Here is a 24389-nt window from a genome sequence, read left to right on the forward strand (position 1 = left end):
TTGCTGAGACAAGGTTGTCTTAGTTCATGAAAAGTTGACGTTTTGGAGATACACGGTTTTCGCATAGACAATTGATGATATGGAGAACTCATCCACCCAGAGACCGGTACACACAGGAAACACAAATGTACTTGTGCTGACGAGCTGGATGTCTAGGTTGTCTTCCCCAAGTGAGTTGCGAGCAGTGCAGCTGAAGACAGCATAGTCCAGAACTGCGCTCACATTTACTACTCGAACTGTGCTGGTGTGGTAGGAGCCTTCCCGCACGGTCCGTTCCTCATACCTGCAGCATGCACGTACGCGCGCGCCACACACACACACACACACACACACACACACACACACACACACACAGACAAAAAACACAGAGAAAGAGAGATAAATCCTGAACAGGCAGACAGCAGGGATTGTGATGTCCTGCAGATTGCACTAAGTCACCCAATTTCACACATCAAAGAAACCTTAAACAGGTATTTGCATAGTGAGAAGCAAAGTATAAAACGCACTAAATCTGGATTTAGTGGTGAAATAGAAAGAAATCGCAAAAGAATACATTATACTAGGGTAAAACCTAATATAATTGTGAGGATTCATCAATATGTAACAAAATGCTGACAGTAGCACAAGTTAATAGTAAAGAGGCTGGCAAGAACAGCATTTGAAATACAATAAAGTGTACTCTCTGACCTGGGGTTTGCAAAGTCCATGCGTACACCATTTTTTTCCCAAGAGAAGTCGACACGGGGAATACCCTCTGCCTGACACACTACCTCTGCTGTAGAAGTGCCATCCCCTCTACTTGCCACCTTCCTCCACTGGGCTCCTTTCTGAAGCTCTGGTTTGACTACATGAGACAAGATGAGCATGAAGGTTATTCATGCAGAAACCAAACACAATAAAGAGGTAAATGTACACATGTATTTAGTGACAAACAAAGATGTGAACGTTCCCACAAGTCTCCATGTATGTTTTGTTCCTCTCTGACACTGACAATAAATATTACAAACTTACATTGCACTACTAGCCGCACGTCTACAGTGGCAAGGGGTGCTATGCCATTATTGGCTGTGCACTGGTAAAGACCAGCATGAGCCCGAGTCACATCATAGATGGTCAGAAGGCCAGATTCGTCTTCCTGAGTCTCCTCTCCCAACTCCACCTCCCCTTCTCCCTGTGCAAGACAGAGTGAGAGGGAATAACTGGCAGACAGCAGCTATCCCTCAATACACACTCCCCTCCTCCTGGGTGAGGGCTGGAGTTGTGCGAGAGCAAGACAGGAATACAGTGAGGGAGAGTTGAGCAGGAAACCATCAGAGCTTGAGGTGGGGATGGGAAGGGCGTCGGGGGAACGAGCTCGGAGGACAGAGAAGGATAATGCCAAGGGTTGGAGAGCCATGGGGAAAGAGAAAATGAGGGTCTGTGCAGGTTGAAAGCGGGACACACAGTACAGCCAGGGGGTGGGTTAGACTGGAGAAGGCATCAGTGGATACAGAGACCACGCCACATTGACGAATGTGCCCTTTAGTCACGCAGCAGTAATGAAAGCTATTTTTCTGAATTTGGGCTGAGTGTGGAGCAGGAAGAGGTGGGGTGGAAGGATAGTTAGAGCCAGTGAAATATGGTGCATCCGCGCATTTAGAAAGGCCAGTGATAAACGGTAAGAACGGATAAAATAATAGAAAGCCAGATAAGGGAAATATAATCCAGGGTATGGCTGTGTTTCTGTGTATGCATGTGTGTGTGTACCTGAGCACTCACCAGAAATTTCCAAGAGAACATGTCAGGTATAATGGGGTTGGCATCTGCCACACATATCAGGTCTGCTGTTTCCCCAAGGTTCACAAACACAGGGTCCTTCTCTGCCTTGACACTGGGAGCATCTGAGAGGAAGAAAACGGGACAAGGCTGAGGCAGGACCAAAGGTTAACAGGCCAACCTGGGACAAATCATTTGCCAACCCATTTAACAGACATGCTGCATTTCTATAATTACTCTTACACTCGTTTGCCTTTGAACGTGTTCATAACCCTGTCTTAATTGGCCTCTGAGTTTCAAATACAATGCCATTAACCTCTCTATATGTTGGAGGACTACAAATGCTTCTGCGATCAAACTCAGAATTGCACGTGACCCACAAGGCCCTCCGCTGACGGCACATCACAATATGGACTATGACAGACTGACCAATTCCCCCTCCCCTGATTCCTCTCTTCATCAAATCTTCTCTCCTTCCTCACTGCAGAGCTCCTCTTCTTATCTTTATTCTCTACCTCACAAGCTTTTTATTCTTCCCATGAGTGCCATGTTCTCGCAAAAATAAGGCCATTAGTGCCTACTTGTCTAAACCTATGTTCACACTTGAAGAACAGTGGTGGGAAACACTAGAGAGACACAGACCTCTGGGTTGGTGGGATCTACCCATGTTGGCCTGCTAACCAAGACCGACATTGTTAAGTGGACTACACCGCCACCCATAAAAGCTACTACAATCCTCCATACATAATGAATATCTACAACTGTCAAGCCCAGTCAGATCAGGACGGCAGAATCCATTAGGCGTCTACCATGGGCTTTGGTGAAACAGGCAGACCTACATTTTCAGCACTTCCATTATTAAATCATCAGTATCGGGGCAGAGGGCCTGGAGCTCGAGGCTGGGCCTGGGGCAGCAGTGGAGTGGACGGCCTTGCATGGAGGCCTAATTAATGAGGCATGTTTGCCGGACAGGAGCTGAAAGTCAATGTTGTTATCTGGGTGTGTCAGCAAGTGTGATGCACTGATGGTTCTGATACTTAGTAGCTTTGGGCAAGTTCAAAAACATACTGTTAGCATCCAACTGATTCAAATCCAATGAGCAATATGGACAATTTGCAATATTAATAAGAATGTTTCTGCTCATTCTCTGTATTTAAAGGAAAAAGGTAAATGATGTGGTTGACCCACAGGGCCCAGAGGTATACCTGCAGAGATGGCACCTTAGAAACAGAAAAAAATGATTGATCAATTATGAATGGATTGCAGGAGGGTAAAAAAAAAAAAAGATTATAAGTATAATTTCCAGTATTGTCTCTCCCATCCTTTGCTCTTATTTTCAGATTCTGAAGTGAGGCTTGCAGAATCAGGGGCATCTTTTTAATCACTTCTCAAAATATTTATTTTTAAAAAAGCTTTTCATTAATGCTAACACACTATTTTATTACCATTTTCAAATTTGATTTGCCTGATTGCAGTCCTGAAATGTTTTAATTTGGTTCAACCATGTAAAGCACTTTGTAACTTTGTTTTGAAAAGTGCTGAATAAATTAAGTTTATTGTCATTAATGTTATTATTATTATCTTCCTCTGTTTTGCTGTTTTGTCTATTTTTTCTCAAGCAGGTGCTCTGGGGTAAGTTTAATTAATTCATAGAAACTATTGTAAATAATCAAACTTACTTTCTAAGTTAACTGAACTCTAAAGGTTACTCTAAAATTATCAAAACACATGGGAAAAGAATTATAGTTGCACATTACAGTACAGCTGCCACGTATGTCATCTTTAATATGTGCAGGGTAATCTATGGGTATTTCAATTTTTACTGGTAAACGATTCACGGAACACTGTCTTTATCATTAAACACAAAACCCCCTGAATAGAGTTCACTGGCAACCTGACAAAATCTGAACAGGTGTGTAGGCGCATGCCTCTGCTCATCTGTTCTCTGCGTCCAGGTTCTTACATTGAACGTCCAGCATGATGGAGGTTTGGTCAAAACCCTCGTCATTTGTGCACTGGACTGTGTAAAGTCCGGCATCTTTCCTCGTCACATTCTTGATCTCCAGTGAGTTGTCGTCCAGCCAGTGGTAGCGCAGATCCCCCTCTTTACAAAACATGGAAACACACACGCACAGACACACATGCACACATGCAAACCAATTGTAAATTAAGTATTCATTACACGCTCATCAACCGCATGTCCTCTGGCCACCGGTCTCTAAGTGACATCTAATCCTGCATTATTGATTGGCCTGGCTGGATTCCCACATCAAGCCAACAATAGGCTGCGTGAGAGACACCTTCTGTACCACAGCACTCAAAATGTAGTAATAGGTGGGTTTCCGCATTCAGGATACAGTCATTTTATGGTGGGGGCTGCATATGATGGAGCTAACAGAGTTAACAAAGAAAGTGAGTGGGTGCAGCAGGGCCCTGATGACACTGGCCTGGAGGAGAAGCCAGGTTTAGAACCGTTGTGTTGTATTCAGTGAGACAGCAATCCTCATTTAGACTGCATACATTAGAGCCATAATGAGAATCACATTTGGCAGGGTCCCATGCTGGCTAACCTGCCATGTTTTATTCAGGCCCTGAATGGCAGAGCTGAGTGCTTACTTGCTGGCTCAGCTCAACTAGGACCTGGTTTATAGAGCCATCACACAGCCCTGGATCACCTTTGACCAGCTTCTCCCTGCGGTGCAGCCAAATGCAGGAGACCTCCTCTGGGTTAGCTGAGACCAGCAGTGGGATGGTTGCCATGTCATCCTCCACCACCTGGACTTGAGTTGGCTGCTGTGTGCTGAACTCTGGTGGGTCTGACACACAAACGGAACACAAATGCAGCTACAGTAAGTTGGATTTACACCAAAAATACATGAGCAGAGGAACAAATACAAACTCTGCCCCACAGAATGAACAGAACCGGCTAGAGAGAACACAAAGACACAAAACATGTTGAGCATGAAAGCAGTAAGAGACACTAATGAGAGTCAAACCAGTAGAAAGTCGACATCCCACCAGTAATTCCAGATCTAACCAACTTCACATACTTAGACGACGGGGGAGTAAGGCAACGCGGGAGGGAGAGGGACAGGCATGAAAACGACGAGTGACAGTACTGTTGTCCAACTGCAGCTCTGCACAAACACACAGTGACATTCCTTCATGCTCATACACAGTACCAAGCTTTGAAGCAGTGGCTGGCTGCTGCCTGTGAAATGGCATCAAAGACAAACATGGCCACGCAGCAAAGCAAATGCGCAATTAGGACACACTGCTGCAGAGCTCACCAGACCCACAAATCACAACAAAGGTTTCCAGTAAAAAAAAAAAAAAAAAACGCACACATACACATACTATATGCTGACATTTCTGTGCAAAAGTATCTGCACCACCATAGATCATCATTATGCATCGTTTAAGGTTTATGCAAACCACGTCTCTTGGTCAGTCGCCAAGAAGAAGAAATAAAGAAACAATCTAACAATTAACCCTCTACTTACAAAGCACATTGAGTTTGAAGAATGTGTTGGCCCCCTCCTCTAGTGCAGGGCTTTTGGCCTGGCAAGTGACCCTCTGGTTGTGATGTTGTGAAGTCAGATTCAGGGATAGAAAACTGTTCACTGACACACCACTAAATTGAGCCTTCCTGGGTGGTTGCTCCACTCCCTGGAACCTAGGACACAAATAACATCCAGCAAATCCAATCACCAGGGGAGTTCAAGTTCACCAGGCAATCATGACCATTGCTACATTTAACAGGATAAACATCAGTCATTCAGACTCATTCTGACGCTGAATTAGCCAAATCATTTTTTTGAAACATGCGTCATTGTCTGCTATGAGCCTTTCCACCTGCTGCCTTGCCAAACCTGAGTGAGCCCAAGCTCCAGGAGATGTTGGCCTTGGGGTTGCTGCTTCCAGACTGGCACTCCAGAGTTAGCATCTGGCCGCGACGTAGCTCCTCCTGTTTGGTTGTGATCTTCATACTGACTGCTGTAACTGGAGCACCATGACGTAAACAAGGAAACACAATCTTAATATCAAGATGAAGATCAAGAGTATAAAATGACACAGCTGATATTGTGCTTTTCTCTCAGCTGAGTTAGACTGGAGTAAAGTTTATCGATTAAAACTAACTCACAGTGAACTATGAGCTTAGCGTGGGCAGAGATGGTCTTCTTTGCCTCATTTCTGGCATCGCAGCGGTAGGTAGCCATGTTGTCACTTGCCGTCAGAACCAGGACCAGTTCTCGAGCCACACCCAGATCAAAGGACGTCTGCTTCAGTGCACTTGTCACAACCCTTCCATTCTAAAACAGGAAAGAAAGATATTGTACAGAGAAGTGTACGTATTCTGAACATACAGTACAACACACACATCCATGTACAATACCCACTAACCTTGAACCAGGTCAGAGTCCCATGGGGGTTCCCTCCAGTGGAGAAGCAGATGAGACGGACCGTGGTCCCTGAACGAAGGGGGACATCTTGAGGAGGAGTATCGAGCCATACTTTTTGAGGAGGGTCTGTTGTAAGAGGATTTTTTTCACAGTTTTACTACATTTTTAGCAGACCAGTTTTGTATTTAGAGAGCTTCACTTACCACTGAAAAGTCAGAGATTAAGTATATTTTCAATGTGAAAATCTTCCTTAAGCACAAATAAGACAGGCCTGGAAAATAGTTGCTTATTCTGTGTCAATGATTATACTTGTCAAGAGCTATGTTTGCCTTTTTGTGTTTATTGGCATTCAGAGTTCTAATTACTGTTGACCCCTCCTGAACCCAGATGGAATGCGTTTTTGATAAAGTTTAATAATTAGTACCAGATCAAAATTTAATTCCCCTTTTAATGCAGGTTATGTGTACTAAAAACACAAAAGCTCTTAGAAACTAAACTTAAGCTCACTCACAATAGACATTGAGTTCGGTGATTTGGGTCTTGGAGAAATGTGTGCCCTTATTGAAAGCCTCACAGGTGAGCTTCAGCCCGTTCTCATCCCGGGAGACCCTGTGGGTCATGTTGGACATGGTTGTCATCCCACCATTGTCTCCCTACAGACAGAAGGCACACATGACAGTTCAGTCGGGGGACAGATAGCCTTGGTCTCTGCCATTCTCAGTCTTAGGAAAGAGAGAAAAAAAATCAGAGAGAAAAACAACCCACAATGGTTTGTCTTGGCGAATACAGATGGCAAATTAGCTGCTGTAATAAGTGATGTTGTGCATGGTCTGTGATAAATAAGCATATTCATCCGACTCTCCTGCTTTGCACACTGTTATAAATTGACCAAAGCGTCATTTTGCACCTGCCTGATAGCGGCCATGCCTATGCAGCACATCTGGTTATTAAAGCTATTATTGTGGTGATTACTGTAAAAGCCACAGTCAGAAAGACTAACAAAGGCCCTGGACAGGAGCGTCAGTCTTCATTAACCTCACACTGTTTCAGATGCATTAAAGCTCACACACAGCACACTGAGTGCCTTGTGTAAGATCAAATGAAAATGCTGCTGCCAGATGAATAAAGAGCTTGTTTAATAATGCTCATCTTCTGTGTCAGCTTTTATTCACTTTGATCTTATTAACATACACAAAAGAGGAGAAGAGCTGCAGAATACTCCTTTTGGAATCGGCTGCTGATTCATTTGCAAAGCTGCAGCAGGCCTATTGAGAGACTGCTCATGGTCATACCACTTTCTTTCATCTGTGAAGGTTTGCATGAGGTCAAATTTCATATTAAGGATTCTTTTAATTCATTGGGAAACATTTTAGAAGTTTTTTGATGGTACCATTAAGACAAGCTTGACTGAAGGTCAAAGCATTTGCACTTTATTGCACTTTATGTGATCTTTTTTTTTTTTATGTTTTTTGCCTTGTGTTCACAGAAAAGAAACAAATCCTACCCTTTTTCAGTATTATAAATTTACCAGGATGACTAGCAACTCATTTCGCCCGCTGTCTCTTGCTTGTCTACCTGCTTAGATGTGTAATCTCACCTCCTCCATAGTGACAACAGAGGCGTTGAGCTCCTTGTAGCCCAGCCACCAGCGAATCTGGACAGGGGGATTACTGGAGGTGGCATAGCAGCTCAGATTCAACTCCTGACCCTCAATGGCTGTGAGCGAACCCAACAGCATCACTTCTGCAGGCTCAACTGATGTACACACACACACACAAACAGAGACAAGTCAGTGAAAATATCGTCCCATGAATAGTTCATTCAGCAGCTAGCTATTCTGATCACAGTGGCAGCACAACTATTTTTGGATGTGAAACATAGAGCTGTTTCAAGGGTGAGAAGGAAAATCACTTTGAGTGGCAACTTGTTTTCTCAGGAGGCTTTCAATGTGGTTTCTAAAGTGTGCTTCGTTTTAACCACAGGGGGAGACTGGGTACAATAGCTGCAGGCAAAGTGATGCAGCTGCATAAAAGCTTCGGGGGAATACAAAAGCTGGGGACTGAGCTGGCAAACATGAGGAAGGAGGGGTCATGTATGTAAATCTCATACCTATTTGTGTTTGTCCCACATGAGACACAGATTGGGGTGCATTTGAGCATGCCACACACAAAGACTGTTGACTGAAATCACGCAGGTGCCGTGAGGTAAAAGAGGCATATTCATATTACACTGGTGAGACATATTCTGTGCCCTCCAGCCTCTGCCAGTGCCTAGAGCGCATTCAGGCAGTCAGCCGCTCATTTTCAACATCCCTGAATGGATGACTGGGAGGCATGGCACCGGGGCCTGTTGGGGGCTGTGTGGAGAAAGGAGGGGCCCTAGAATATCTTCAGCCACCTTTACATAGCATGAGCAAGAGATTTCTGCAATGACTGATCCTAATTCAAAGCATATTTACATAAAATAGGTGCATCAATCATGCAGCATTTAAAGCTCTGACTTACATTGTCTGGCTCTGTAGTGGAAATCAGGCTATTGTTAGGCTCAATGCACCAAGGCTGCTGAATATTAATTCTGTGTTTGTTTTATTGTTGCTGAAACAAACATTTTATATTCAGATGAGAGAAAAGTATAATCTATTAACCATGGGCGTTACTGTCGCACAAAATGTAGGCTTTACTGCCTCAGGATTGTGCATTGAAGCAATTCAGCTGAATTAGTGTATCAGCTATGAAAGAGCATGCAGTGATACTAATCTGGAGGCAGTCAGAAATATGGGCTGCAGCCATAATAACCATTAGTTTCATTAATGATATTAGCATTAGAATTTATGCTGGGACAGCAAAAGAATTGGTTTTGGAGGTAAGACTTATTATATTCCACTGCCTCATGTCCATATCCTTAATAATCCATTGCTGCAAGTCCTGCCAGGGCTTTGTGTGTGTAAGTGGGTGGGTGTATGTGTGTTTTCCAGCATTGTGCACTATATTAAGCATTATTTTCACTCACAGAGCACAGTAATTTTGCGGCTGACAGACAGAGGTGATGGTGAGACTAGATTGACGCTTTCACAGCACAGCACTGCCTGGTTGTCCGCAGGGGTGATCTTCAGGTTGAGGATACTTCTGGTCGTCTGTACCACAACATTCTCCTCCCAAACTGTGGACAGAACTTCTCCATCCTGACAAACACAAGAAAGTTAAAAAAAAGGCAAAATCAAGGATATGTTTGAGTAGTTTCACGGTCCCATATGGTGCACTCAGTGAAGTACAGGAGCTACTAACAACGAGATACTTACACTTCAAATTCTTAAACCTAAATAGTTCATTTTGTCAGTGTGACAGCGTGTTACAAAGCCTTCTTAACAGATGGTGCAGAAGATTTACCTTGGTCCATTGGAGACTGGCTAGGGGGTTTCCACCATGAGACACACACTCCAACACGAGCATTTTCCCCGCTTTGACTTCCTCTCTCTCCAGACCCACAATAACTGGAGGCTGAGGTGGGACTGCCAGGAAACGAGAGACAAAAATAAAAATGGACTTGACAAAGGGGAATGGCATAGAGGGCAATAGAAAACTGAAGAGGAAAAAGTGAGGGAGGAGAGGGGATGTAGTAACTCAGGGAAACAGCGGGATGGAGTGACCATCAATAGGATAACATAAAAAAGAAACTGCACTGCGATGAGAACACTCGTGGCAATTGAGTAGGGAGCATCCCTATTTGTTGAGACAGGGCCAATAAATTGGGAACATTCAACATGAATAGGAAAGGATAAGAGGTCCAGATCTGATGAAAGCATTAAGTATTAAGGGAGCAGTGAGCTGGATACAGTCCATAAAGCAAAATAACAGATGTTCAAACAGTAATAAGGCAACATGAAATATGAATAAATTACAGCCTCCTTGAATAAAATATACGCAATAAATAGAGGAGGACGGGCCTTTGTTATTGCTGCAATCAGTTTCAGAGAGCAGGCTGCAGACCCTGGCCAGTGTGACAAATTGCCACCTTGCTAACAATCTGGCTGACTAAAAATGGCCACCGCGCTGGCTTTGATGGGCTGGCATGCTGAGTAAGACTGCAGCGGTGGTCCCAAGTTCTGCAACATTAGCACTTAGCACAGAGCCCATGTTGTTTAATACGGAGCAGAGAGAGGAAGGGAGGAGTAGCGGTTATTGGTGATTGTTAAAACAGCAGCTGCGGCTTCTAATGTGGAGGAGTATAGATAGGGACAACATTAAGGTGTCTAGTCAGCCTGTGGATAATACGGCAGCCGAGCTGGAGCGGAGCGCTTGCTGCTGAAGGTGTCAGCAGCCCTTCTCCACTTTAATCAACAACATGATTTAGGCCTGGGAGAAGGAGGTGGGTAGACTCTTAGGCCTAAACAATCAATTACTTCAACTGATCAACAGAGTAGAAAATACTAAACCTACTGTAGTAAACAGTAGCTGCGGTGCCACACTGTTTGTGCATTCACCAACAGTGACTTTCATTGTTGCCTTGCCAAATAAGAGGAAAAAAGAAACAAAGAGACAGAGACAGCAAGTGTGTCAACTCACCTTTGTGTGCTGCAGTAGCAATTTTATTATATAATGCCACGCCGTTTGTGATAATAACATGAAAGAAAAAGCAACAGAAACTGCCTCCCCTCCTGCCTCAGTGGATTCTAAATTTAATTTGAGCTGATGAGCACAAAAGTTGCTGGGTTAGTTTTGTAGGATTCATCATTATTAACTGTGGTGGCCGTAGCTTCCCATATTAGTTATTATAATACTGTTAAAAAATTCAGTACTTGAAGCCTCGCTGATATAATCCATCTTAGTGGGTCAAATAATTGGGTTATGTGTTTGGTTAATATTGAGGAAATAAGACCGAGGGTGTAAATAATTTTAGGAATACTGAATAAAATGGTAAAAATAAAAACTAAACTAATTGAAATTTATATGCAGGGTTATCTGTGGACACTGTTACATGGTTTTACAGTAAGAAGACAGCCTGGACCTCCTGCTTTGGTCATATCAATCTCGACCCACCAGGGGCAAGCTTCAAGAACGGGACGCAGTCACACTCTTGTTGTCTTGAAGTAGGTGTGAGTTTGCCTTCAGGTTGAATGTTTCTCCTCGGAGCGCTAACACAGACTGAGTGCACAAGGCCGGATACCCCTGGGCCTCCCCGAGGTTGGGTTCCTGTGCGGTTGAGCTTGTTTGTACGCAAGTGTGTTTTTTTGTTAAACAGAGGGGGTGTTGACTGTCAGTTTACAGACAGGTTGAGACACTCACAGTACACGCTCATGGTCATTGTGGTCTCCACAGGCCGGAAAAGGGCGTGGTTGTTGGCATGACATGCCAGCTGCCTCCCGTTGTCAGAGCTCACAGCGGTGACCCTTTGAGAGGTAACACAAAAATAGAAGAAATGAGAAGGATAACAGACAGCTTTTACAGAGCCATACAAAGTGTTAAAGCTTCAAACATTACATCATGGTGATGTCTGGCCAGTGGTGGAAGAAGTATTCAGATCCTTTACATACAGTCAGGAAACATACATCATTACAAGGAGAAGTCCTGCAGTCAAAATACTACTAAAGTAGAAGTACAGAAGTGGTCGGTAAAATGTACTATCGAAGTATAAGTACTTATTCTGTGGTAAAATGCCCCTTGTGACTGATATATTACTAAATAATGCCTTCATTATATTGTTAATACTGATGCATCCATCTGTTAGCAGCATTTTACTGGTTAGGTGGTCATGGTGGAGCTTTGTGGTATAGTGTAGTCCAGTGGTTCCCATCTTTGGGTTGGGCCTCCCAAAGGGTCAAAAATAAATCTGAGGGGTCGTGAGTAAAATTAAACCATCTGAGGAAAGTCTCAACCAAAATTTTACAAAACATTTTACACACATTAAAAGTACAATATTGTAGTGGAGTAGAAGCATTGAGTAGCATAACATGGAAAGTACCTTAAATTTGTACTAAGGAACAACACTTGAGTAAATGTACTCAGTTACTTTCCACCACTGGCTCTTGCCTCTTGCGAGAGCCATGTAACAGTAAATTCAAAAATGCACTGTGTGATGTACAATCATCCACTAGCACCTGCAATGCAATGGATTTATTCTGAGCTGAGTTTACTCTTTCAGTTTATGTCTTCTGTATCAAATTACAGTACAATGTCAACCGTAACAATCACACATGGCCCACTGCTGTGTAGGCTCAGTGTGAATATGAGGAAGAAGCATCAATATTGCTTAAGACCTTGGCTGTTCTGCAATAGAGCTGAACAACGTTGCAGCTCCTCAGTACCAATGTTATCTCAGGATATGACAAGAGGTTATTATCTTTGACACAGTGGAGACAAGCAGGATTAAAGCAATCTATGGCCCTGTTTAATGTATAGGCACCTGGCGAACCGGTGAGGATCGGATCTGTCTCGCTGCTGGAATGTAATTTTGTGCATTTGACAGAAGCTAATTCAATCGCACAGTGCCAAGTAACAGTTCGCTGTGTGCAGAAATTCATTGTACTCACTAAGACAGAAGGAGAAAATAAGAGCGGGGTGAAAACAAGGGAAACAAGAAACAAAGACAGACTGGGAGAGATTGAGCAGATCGGTGAGGAGAATGAGTCTGGCAGGCAGGCGAACACATACGTTACTTCAGCATGCGTGTTCAGGAGCTTATCCTTTGAGCCAGACATGGTGAAAGACTCTGCACCTGTCAGCTTGACTCCATCTAAAAGACACAATGGGGGGAAGAAGGCACAGAAAAAGGGAGAATACTGCGTGTAAACTTGTTCATGTGAGGCTGAAACATCAGTGTTATTCTCGTGTGGAATGGCACATACAGGAATATGATAAATATGTGTGTGTGGCGCAGTCACAGTTTAAAATCTCAACCTGTCTTCAAAATGAACTCAAATCAGTGCTGAGATTACAATATTACCAAATCAAAATTACATTTTGATTGAACACAATAAAAAAAAAAGAGAGAAAATATATATCTTAGACCTACAGCATAACCCTTTAGACAAATTCACACCAAGATAAAAAAAAAAATCATCTCTCCCTCTCTGGCTCAGAAATATACAGTATAATAGGTGTGACGAGGGAGCAAAAGGTAAAAACTGAAAATGAGAAAATTCCAGTTGTTTTTCTAAACTTGTGATACACTCACTATACATGTAATCGTAGAGATGGTTGAAATTGGAATTTCAAATGTTTAGGCTATTTCCTCCCACACAGTCTGCTCCTTTCAACTCTGCTATTCAAAGACTGTGAAATAAGAAATCTTTACTGAATGTTTTTTTTTGTTTATACATTCAGGTTGCGACCTGCAGAGATCCCAGAATGTAGAATACCAGAAAGGCTGTTGCCCTTTGTTCTAACCTGTCAAGCTGACCATGTCTGTCACATTCAGTGCAGTTGAAAGGGTGACTCACCTTTATAAAGTGTGATTAAAGCCACAGGCTTCGCGTCAGGGACAATACAGGTGATGGTGTACTCCTTCCCTGCCACCCAAGGTGTTGCCATGTCCACTTCAAAGTATGGCTTGGAAGGAGGAACTGAAGGAGAGTACAAGTTTTATATGTATTACGTCTAATATTCATCACACTAATTTTGGGTTAGTGGAAGCAGGCGCTGTCACAGATGGATATAAGCTTATGCAATGATGTGATAATAAGCACTCGTAACATTTGGGAGTGACTGGAATGTCACGCTGTCAGCTTTTGAGTGATTTACTACAGCGAGGTTTCATGTTCTGTTGAGTTAGAATACAAATTGTGGACAAGAAGAGAATACAAAGATGAAATAGTGATGAAACCGATCCAGTGCTAATCTATCATAGCAAACACCAAACACTTCTCTTCTCAGATCACCCCCAAGCTAAATATGTGCTTTCTGGATTGATCAAAGCAGTCTTCACTTCTCCACTGTTCTACTTCACAATCCTTTTATCTGACCATAAATAGGAATTCCAGAAAAAAAAAAAAAAATAGCTTTTAACACAAGGGACCAAAAATGTTTGGCAGTAAATTGAGAACTCTGTCACCAACTAATCATCAAAGAGATTTCTGCAGATCTTTGAGACACTTTTTACCAAGACAACCATCAGTGCAATCATGCAGACACTACAGAAACGTGATCATTTACTGTGCCAGCTTTTAGAGAGTGTGTGAGTCCATAGAATTAGAAATTATGGTTACTGTTAAGGTTGTTTTTCTTTCATCAAAGATCAAGTGCAAAGACTGCCCGAGTTCGGAGACAGAACGAGGAGTTAGAAAGTGCAGGATGGATACGTGTGAGAGAGGCATGAAAGACTGGCAGACACGTATGGAGACACAGCAAGAAAAGTGAGTGGAAGGTAGGCTTCAGGGCCAGGGAGATAGCTGTTTCTGAGCTGAATTCTGAGATAAATCCACTGCTAATGTGTGGCTAAACAACTGGACCACAAGCAACCAAACCAGCCAGCCATTCAGCTCCTCTCCCTCTCATTGGCACATTACAATCGATCCCTGGCCACTAGGAGGAGCTGTTGCTGTGTGCAGAGTCACCCATTGGCTCCAGTCTACTATTGAGACAGATGAGATGTGGCTGCAGCTTCAAACTGATTTAAAAGAAGCAATTGAATCTGTGTGGACTGTGATGGGTTACCCAGAGCACTGCAGAGGCGCGCGCTGCAATAATGAGATGCATTTGTTTGTTTTTCCCCCCTCTTCCCTGAGAAGATGACTGGGCCATGCATCTATTGACAGCCCCTGCACTCTCAATCTACTCAGGCCCGCACGACTCACATAGGCGCACCACTTGTTGTGCTCGAGGAGTGTCTGGCAGCCTAACAAATCCTAAAATAAGAATAATGATATGTTCGCAAATGAGGCAGGCAGGTATCTAATTTTTTTCCTCGCTCACTCATGCTGGGTCATTCCTCTTATCTCTCATTCACTCCATCATCCCTCTCCAGCAGCCCGAGCCCACCCTCTCCCCACGCTATCCTTCTTGACCACTGCAGTTAAACTGCAGAAGTGTGGGGGAAGGTGTGTTCCAGCTTCGACTGGGAATTACGGCCTGCCATCCATCACATCTGCAAACCACGTGACCCAATCAGTCCGGTCAGAATGAACTTACACGCACACACACATATGAGGTACAAATGTGATAGCACATGTGGACAACAACAAAACACACATTCTATTCAATTTACTAGACATGCACTCAGAGCAAAGACAGCAAACAAGCTGTTCTCTTAATTAACTCTTTGTGCCCCTTCTTTGTCTACTTGCCTGTTGGCTTTTTTATTTTTGTCTCCCTATCGCTCTCTCGTTCTCTCTGCTTTCCAGCCCTATCTCTCTTATTAAGGTACATATATGAAGACAAAAATTGATAGGCATGCAAAGACTCCCGCCGTTCATACGAGAAACAGTGAGCCGCTAAATTCGATTCATTAGACAAATACAGACGGTTTGGATGGATAAGGAAGATAAGAAGCAGATTAGCAGACACACATCAATATGCATAAGCAGCTCCTTCCACCTATCTTTCTCTTTCATTCACATACAGATGCACACACACTCTCTCCTGTCCTTTGCACACAAACAGCCAAAGATAAAGTCTACAGTGCATGCACTTTGCACGCACAAACACACTGACACAGGCGAGTGAATGTGCAGACGAGCTACATTCATCTCACTTCACTCTAAAAACAGGCGCTAGTGTGTGCACATGTCCAACATGTGATACTGAGCTGATTCTCTGGAAAATATTGGAGACGGCCCAGAGGATAAAACAGTCTCTAAAACGCTTATTATGCTGATTTAAGAAAATAATGGCGAGCAGAAGATCAGACTTCTCAACACCAGACAGACACAACTCATCGGTTTTATCTCTGGAAATCAAAGATTGGCTAAAACCACACATCCACACACGTGTACATGCGCAAGGATGTATTTTTATACTCATATGTGCATAAAAACATACACAGTCACTCAATCACACACACACACACACACACACACACACACACACACACACACACACACACACACACACACACACACACACACATATTGTAGGTCTCAGGTGTGTGATCTCTGGCAATGAAAGCCTCTGAAACAGTGCTCTTTTTTCAGCTTCCCCCCCCAACTCACTCCTTCCTGACCCACTACTACTGTCTCTATTCCCTTCTGTTTTGGGTCAATTACATAACAGGTAAATTCCTATTTGTCCGCATCCATAACCAAGATAGTATTTCACACACATGCAAGGTCTCAACAGACTCATTGATGAATCTATTTCATTGATAGCTTCAAAAAAGAGTTAAAAGCAAAGCAGAGAAGCAGAACATTTCCGTCACTTAAGTGTCTCTTATTATTTAGCAGCCAATTGGAAAGACCCTGACACTGTAACATGAGTCTGGCACTGTGATATGCACACCGTCCAACACCAGTGTATAACACACTGTCCTCTGATGGGGTTATATCTTGGGCAACTGTCAGAACTTTTCGTGAACGAAGATGAATAAAGTCACCATGTTCTACGTTGCTTGTGCCCCCATTTATAAGTTGTTCCATTATTCATAACAGGGAATCAGAAAATGAAGGCTCATTATATACTCTTCAAGTGCTAAACTCATTAGCTACCGCAAAAACCTCACCATAGCCCTGGTTCCTAAAATGTCCTCTAACCTCCAACCAACACTGATAATAAGCTTACACACATGGGCACACTCACTCACACATACACACACACACACACACACACACACACACACACACACACACACATATCTCTGTAAGACCCAACTATGGCAACTGAATGAGTAACACAGTCTAAAACCAGAACACATCAAATAACTGTTTTGAACATTTGCAGGAGGCATCTGTACAGCCATGCAACGGGGTGAGGGAGAGAGTTGTTCATTAATAGGATTAAATGCTAAGGCTAATGGTATAAACCGAGACACAGGATGTGTCAGGTATGTGACGGGCACAGTACGGGGTAAGTTTTAGTAGAGGAGGGGGTTTCCGTGAAGGGGGTAGAGGTTGTTATTGTCATGGATTACTCACTGCCACTTGATCTGCCTATTGCAGTAATCCCCTATCTAAGCTCCGCAGGAAGGCAAAAACACACAGGAGTTATGTTGCACCAATGGAAATGTCTTGAAAACATCTCTTTGTAAGCCCATGGATGGGGCTTATTGACATTTTTGCCTCCATCCCCGCTATTCACTGCCTGTGGTGATCCATCTTGAATTAGCCAGTCATGATAGCACTCCCTCTGACCCAAGAATCCAATTATTTGACCAGCAATCTCTGTTTTGTTTTCACATTCCTCCCCTCTCCCCCACTGTATCTCCTCATAAAGAGTTTATAGTGTTTTGATTTGATGCAGGGCTTGATGGGATATGGCCATGGTTGGCTGGCCAGGGGTGTGGGGCCTTGGGAGCTGTAGTTCAGTGATGGAGAAGTCTGTGGGGAACTCATCAGAGACAGTGCTCTTCAAGAGGATGCACAGTTTCCAGTCCCAGTTCGGCACTAACAGGAGATTGAATTCATCAGCTCATTATAAAGCCCCAGATTAGTCACGTATTTTGAATCAGCTGAGTTGGTGGGGTGGAACAAATGACCCTTTAGGACCAAGGCTGCAGAGTGCTTTTTAAGTCAGTTGCTTCACTCTTTGCCCTTTGCAACAGTACAGCTGCAAATGTCCATCTCAAACAGTCAACAGCTGGAGAGTGTTCCCAAGACACAGAACAAAAACACCAGCTGAGATGTGTGAAAAGGATTCAGATCTGCTGATGTCTGAGGAACACAGGGCAGCAGTAGGTTTCAGTCATGGTAAATACAACTACCAGCAATCCCTGATGCAACACAAACACAACACGAATTCCCACACAATTTGACCTTTTCGACAAAGCCAAAAGCAATTGTGTTGACTTTGTGCATGTGGGCGCACATGCAATAGCCTTCTCGGAGGTAATAAATGTGGGAGTCAAGCCTGCTGCGGCTGCAGGTGTAGGCCTGCTGTAGGACATGGGACTGCTGCAGTGTAGAATAGAACGTAGCCATTCAAAGGAGACGTCTGCCTCTTCCTATCCCACACCACCCGCCATCCCTCCCACCGACCCATTGATGTCAGAAAAACCTGCTTTCTTCCCAGAGAGGAGAGTGAGGCCGCTAGAATCGCCCCGGCAACCCACCCCCCACCCCTCTCCATGGTCACCAAAGAGAAAGCCTGAAAGCGAGGGAGAGAGGGAGAAATTGTGCAACGGAGAGAATGGGGAGGGGGGTGTAAGTAAATGAACTGCGCCCGGAGAAGAAAGGTTCTTTTAGAGTCCTTTCCTTGCCACATATGGGCTTGCTCCCACAAGCAAGAGGGAAAGGGAGAGAGAGATACCGGTTGTTATAGAGTGACAACAGGTGGTCTAATGTAATCGCATAATTACATCTATTCGGGCCTATGTCTGTGTAGGAACTTTTCAGTCACTTCTGTTATAATTTATTCCTGTGCAAGGGAGAGACATGGATCACCCTGAGGCTGCCAGGGAATCCAGGCTCTACTGATACTTTATATTGTGCAGCTGCTGGTTAAAGTCATAGACCTACCGGAACATGCAAGGATGACATAGTGCTTGTTAAAGGAATAAATACTGTCCGAAAAGTTTGAGCTATTTTGAATTTCTTCATAGTTCATACATGTTTGAAATATGATTTGCGCTTGACGGAGACTGCTGAGTTCTACTGTAGGACACTTTAAATTTAGTCCCTAAATTCAAGTGTGCACTGCTTAACGCAACTGTCTTATGTTAAGCAAATTAAAGCTCTTTATCAATAGAAATGAATATTTAACAGCTCTTTATATGCTGATTACTGGTCAAGAGGTTGCGTATGTTACCGGAGTACTGAGGATGTTCACTGTGTCTCATTACATCGTTTTGTTACAAAAAAAAAAACAGTCTCCAACATTTGCTCTGTTCACAGACTACATGGTTCTACTCACTTAGCACATTGACCCAGGCTGTACTGGAAATGATTGCTTGACTGCTCTCAGACTGGCCCGCTTGACATTCATAGGGGGCATCATCCTCCAGTTGGGCCTTTTGAATCTGAAGATGATACTGCCCTGGAATATAGAGGGAGAGATTAATTATTTTTGTGACACATTATGTTGTGATAAGGATGTGCTCACTAAATACATGTAAATAATTACAAAGAGGAGGTTTCATTTAGTTTTCTTGTTCACACCCCGCTGAATATAACCCTCGCTGTTTAGAATTCTGGCATGTATATTGATAAGTACCTCCTGCAGGCCCTATTTCTTCTGTGTTGATTTCAGAGTGTCTGAATTATAGGCAATTTTCAACTTGGGAAATGGGAAAATTAACAATAAAAGCAATTTGTACAATGACAGTCTGGCATTTCAATTCAATACGGTAATATACTCTACTACTGACGTTTGGGGATTTGATTTGATCATAAATAGACTATTTTCGTATTTCTGTAAAATGGAAACATCTCACTTGCTGAGAACCTCCTGCTGCAGGCACTTCCATTGACATGCAAGTGGTTGTCTATCCTCATAGCAGAGGCATTTTGTTTCAGAATGAATTTCCAGTATGGTAAATGAAATCCAATGCCAGAATCTCAACGCCGACTGAATAAACTGTCTATTAATTGATGCCAGACAGAGTCCTTCTCTCTGTGTCTCTCTTCTGATAGTCTGGCATGCCAACAGGGCTTGATTTGTTTGATGCATTGCCATAACCTGTGGGGATTAGATGATGCTCAGTGTTAGTTTTTCCAGCTCCTGATTCTCTGGCTCACAGCCTACTAACATGTGGAAAATAGTATCTTGGTCTGACAACCACCCAGGCCTAAAAATGCATGTGTCAAGTAAGCTGGCAAGATAATTAACACCAACCAGAAGCAATTTTCACATCTAAGTTATCATTGAGTGCAGAGAGAGAGAGACATTAAAGTTATTAATCATATTCCTGTTTCCTGAAATTACTCAAATATAGAGCAATGAAGTTGCAGAGAGTGTGTATTTATGGCTGGGGATATGGTGGATGGTTGCAACACTATTTGCTTATTTGCCCATTACTCTGTATTTATTTCAGCAAGGGCCTTCACAATTTTAGGATACAGTATATATCTATATAGTCATTATGCTTGCAGAGCATATTATAGTATATTCTCCCCTCTGCAAATCTGCATTTGTGTATTGGTCCTAAAGCTGGAAACACAAATTGTTACACATTTGAGAAACGTCAGTCCCAATGCAAAGGGAAAGGGAAGGAGAAAACTAACTAGTGTCAATTGTTGATCTTGACTCAGACAATCTTTTTGGATTATTCAGTCAGCCGAGTATAAGCAACATAGTTACTCGAATAGGCAGCATGTTTCCGAAACTATTCCACAATTTGAAACAGTTTACAGGACCATTCACCCTTTCACAAAGTCTTTATATAGTTGTGTGTTTGTGTGTGTGTGTGGTTTTCTAATATACAGGGTACAAACTGATTCAATATAAAGAATGTACTACAAAGGCGTCATTATTTCTAAAACAAGAGTAAAAGCATTCACACGTTGTGACAGATGTGAATAAGCTGAAAGGTCTTTATCATTTCTTTTTCTGGCTCAGTTCAGTACTTAAGGGTAAATAATACTTGTGCAATTTTCCAAGGCCTACAAGATTCATTAAACCTGACAACAACTTCATTTGCAAAGAAATTCCAGAGTCGCTGACATGCCATAAACAGCAAATTAATATTCATGTGTGACTATGGTATACAAATTTATAAATGTTTGATATAAGAATAAGAATATGATAAGAATAATATATGAAAATAATTCATAATTAAATTTAGCCTTATTGACTGGCTACATGTCATGTAAGACAATTAAATCACACCTTGTGGACCAATGATTGACAATAAATTCTCACTGAATGCTTTGGTGCTTTTGAACAAGCTGTTTTATCTGATCTTCTGTGTGTTTGTCTTTACAATACACTTTGTTACACACAAATGCATGTAATCCTAGATCTAGGCTCATGCCCTTACACATTCACATTATTGCTTCAGCTTGTGGAAACCAAGGGTGCTACATCTACTGTAAGTACATGTTGAAATCAACTCTGGCCTCTTTGGTGAGGGGAAATGTGTGATTTCAGGCTTTTTTAAGCGTCAATAAACATCACTGATGAGAACAATCAGTGAAAACTGGTGGAGTATCAAGTGCAGTCAAGTGTCATCTTAAATGCTTTTGCTCTTTCTGTGCAGTGTAAAGTGATTGCATACATCAGCCTGCAGTCTGCAGTTTCTTTTCCTGGTAAAGTGTACCTGCGCTGATGGGTATTTTATTCATGAGTGTATGTTTGAGTGTTTGACAGCTTGTGTGTGTGTTTTCCTTATGTTCATGTGTATATATTCTTATTTAGTTGATGTTGATGTACCTGCTGCAATGCTTACTGTAATTTACTCAACTAATCAGCTGACAAACAATATTTCAGTGTTTTATACACTTGTTTTCATGTACACTCTGGGCGTTAATAAGCATGGACAATGGTAGCATGGGCATCTATGCTTCTCTCAGTGTTTTTGTGTCGCTGCCGGTCTCCCACATTGTGCAACAGTGAAGTGCGGCTTGTCTAGTTGCGGGCTGATCAGGAACAGATGCTCTTCTCTTACTAGGGATTGCCTTCTAATTGGCTATTACTTTTTATAGACTGTGGTGCAGATTCTGCAACACACTTTATTCCCTGCCACATTTCACTGATTTGCTGACACTGTTGCTTTAATTTCTTTTTTTTTTCTTTACATGTGAGTGACAGTGAGAGGGGGATGTGTGAGAGGCTGTTGACAATCACATCACCTCCTCAGTCCCAGATGCTCACTGTATGGAGAGCTAGTGTGCCATAAGGTTCCCGTAATGTCTGTGTTGCTTTATTACAGCACTTTGAAGCCATAGCAACAACATCATCTCATTTACTTTTAGACTAGCCAACATCAAGCTGTACTGATGGATGCTTCCTGAGCTGACAACATCACTCCATAATTAAAATCATATGTCACAAAAAAATAAAGGAATATACAGGATAAATATAATACCAACAGCATATTATTGTTCCAGGTACATCATAGTTTAATTTAACCTTTCCGCATTTGACATCATGTTCAAGCCTACACAGTGGCTTATCTGTAATATGGCCAGTGTTATTTTATCTTATTCCACTCAACTAGATATTATGAGTTCATCATTTCGCTGAGATTTTTTATTCTTTGTCAAACCCATAAACTGCAAGCCACATCCAACCATACAGTGGGCAATTTATGACAATGACAATCTGGTGTCATTTTAGTGATTCTTGTATCAAACAAGTTCATTTATTTAGCTCGGATAGGTCCAGCAAAGCCAAATAGGCCATAAACCTTATACCGTGAGTATCCCTGTCTACCTCTCTTGGGGTTTCCAATCATGCTGTAGCGTGGAAAGCCTGGCAGGCTTCTCTGAAGTCCCAGGAGGAGGCCGTCTTTCACCCACTGCACAGTCCCTGAGGCCCGCAGCACCTCACACCTCAACACAGCTGTGGCTCCCATCCGCACAGTGAGATTCCTGGGCTCAGACCTGAAGGCCTGCTGGGCCTGCATGCCTAGAGACATAAAATGGGAAGGAAGAAAGGTAATGTGGAAAGGAGTTTGGAGTGGAATTGTGGAGCAGGGAATAGATGGGGTGGCATTTAATGTAAAGAGGTGGAGAAGAACAAGGGCTAAGTATGTCTGAGGAGTGTTATGGAGGAAATAAAAGGAATAGAGGGAGCATGACATAAACATACACCACAGGGATGCAGTCTTGTGGTCTTTTGTCTGAGAAGGCACCCCATTGTGTCTGGCCACATTATTCATCCTGGCATATGTTTTATTGATGGGAAACTGCACTGATACGGCCCTGAAAATGAGTCAATAAAGTAATTACTGCGAATTAAATCCCCCCCTGGTCATGCAGATAGGGTATTGGGAGGAAGAAAAAAGCATGGGGTATCAGAGACCTCGTTCACCTGCGGTTTTTCTTCAATGTCGATGTCCCACCAGCTAATTCCTCCTGGGAAGAGTAATGATTATCACTTTAATCCCCCTTGTTTGTCATAGGTGGGGTTGGCCATCCTTCAACCAGGCTCTTAGGTGACATTCTGTGGTGCAGTGCACTTGAGTTAGGAAGGTAACCTTAACACAGACCACCCATGAGCCTCTAACACTGGGGCTACAATTATATTATTTTTATACATAGAGGTTTATGAATAAATTCAGTTCAAGTTCAAACGCAACTGCATACTCCAATTAATGCCTAATATCTAAGCATGAATCTCGTTTAAACAATGCCCCACAGAGAAGCCAGCCTGATTCTGCTAGGCTGTTTGAATCTTGACCTTCATTGAAGCAATGACCAAGTTGTTTGTGAAGTGCATGCTCTGTTGCGTCTGACAACATGAGTGAGAGGCAGAGCTCTCAGATCAAGGCTGAACCAGTCACCTCACGTCAAATATGAAGGGCAAGATTGGCCATTACAGAGGATGCATACAAACAACCAAACACAGTAGCACATTTGCATACGGTTAACATAAATGAATACTCAACAGTGATCTACTGTGGCTGTGGAAATAGTTATGCCGTATGATAGAAATACTAAATACAATATCAAAATGTAGTGATAAGACTCAGTTTTTATGTCCTGAGGTGAGTGTATGTAACTTTTGGGCAGTGGTGACCTAAAGGTTAGAGAAGCGAGCTTGTGACCGGAAGGTTCAATCCCCGGGACTGACAGGCTAAATCTGGGTGGCGAAAGAGAAAAAGCATTACCACCACTGAGGTGCCCTTGAGCGGGGGCCCTAAACCCCAGCTGCTCCAGTGGAGCTGCTCAGTGGCCAGTAGATCAGACTGTGGTTGTACTGGACAGCTTCCAGGTGTGAATGTGTGTAACTGTGCGAATGTGATCAGGGCATTCCTGCAAAAGAGAGGCCTTCTCTTGGTGAAACTTAAATGAAGGTGAAAAAAAAGGCAAAACATTCTTTTTTTTAATGAAGAAACAACACAATCTTCCTCTTTAATGATAAACTTATAGGCAATAACTTGAGCTCTTACTGGATTTTGCCTCACTTAGGTAGTAGCATAATGCTAATTATAACAGGCTTTCGATATTGCTGTATAACTAGTATTACTGAGTCTGTTAATTGACTTAAA

At 42.8% G+C, this 24389-nt stretch overlaps 1 protein-coding gene across 2 annotated transcripts in view; it reads right to left on the minus strand.

The window, feature by feature from the left end:
- Positions 1 to 24389, minus strand: part of nphs1 (NPHS1 adhesion molecule, nephrin) — a 52749-nt gene that overhangs the window by 10597 nt on the left and 17763 nt on the right. For both annotated transcript variants that reach the window (XM_051405522.1, XM_051405521.1), the window contains exons 4-22: positions 22610 to 22804; positions 19151 to 19273; positions 13594 to 13716; positions 12806 to 12887; positions 11441 to 11544; positions 9545 to 9666; positions 9168 to 9339; positions 7756 to 7913; positions 6670 to 6811; positions 6160 to 6284; positions 5900 to 6068; positions 5628 to 5757; positions 5259 to 5431; positions 4431 to 4571; positions 3719 to 3859; positions 1759 to 1880; positions 1012 to 1171; positions 688 to 844; positions 132 to 283 (exon numbers count right to left, since the gene is read on the minus strand). In XM_051405522.1, the coding sequence (XP_051261482.1) occupies positions 132 to 283; positions 688 to 844; positions 1012 to 1171; positions 1759 to 1880; positions 3719 to 3859; positions 4431 to 4571; positions 5259 to 5431; positions 5628 to 5757; positions 5900 to 6068; positions 6160 to 6284; positions 6670 to 6811; positions 7756 to 7913; positions 9168 to 9339; positions 9545 to 9666; positions 11441 to 11544; positions 12806 to 12887; positions 13594 to 13716; positions 19151 to 19273; positions 22610 to 22804 (2691 nt within the window). The remainder of the gene's footprint in view (positions 1 to 131; positions 284 to 687; positions 845 to 1011; positions 1172 to 1758; positions 1881 to 3718; positions 3860 to 4430; positions 4572 to 5258; positions 5432 to 5627; positions 5758 to 5899; positions 6069 to 6159; positions 6285 to 6669; positions 6812 to 7755; positions 7914 to 9167; positions 9340 to 9544; positions 9667 to 11440; positions 11545 to 12805; positions 12888 to 13593; positions 13717 to 19150; positions 19274 to 22609; positions 22805 to 24389) is intronic.

Source organism: Dicentrarchus labrax, unplaced genomic scaffold (genome assembly GCF_905237075.1).
Source record: "Dicentrarchus labrax unplaced genomic scaffold, dlabrax2021, whole genome shotgun sequence".
Taxonomy (NCBI): domain Eukaryota; kingdom Metazoa; phylum Chordata; class Actinopteri; family Moronidae; genus Dicentrarchus; species Dicentrarchus labrax.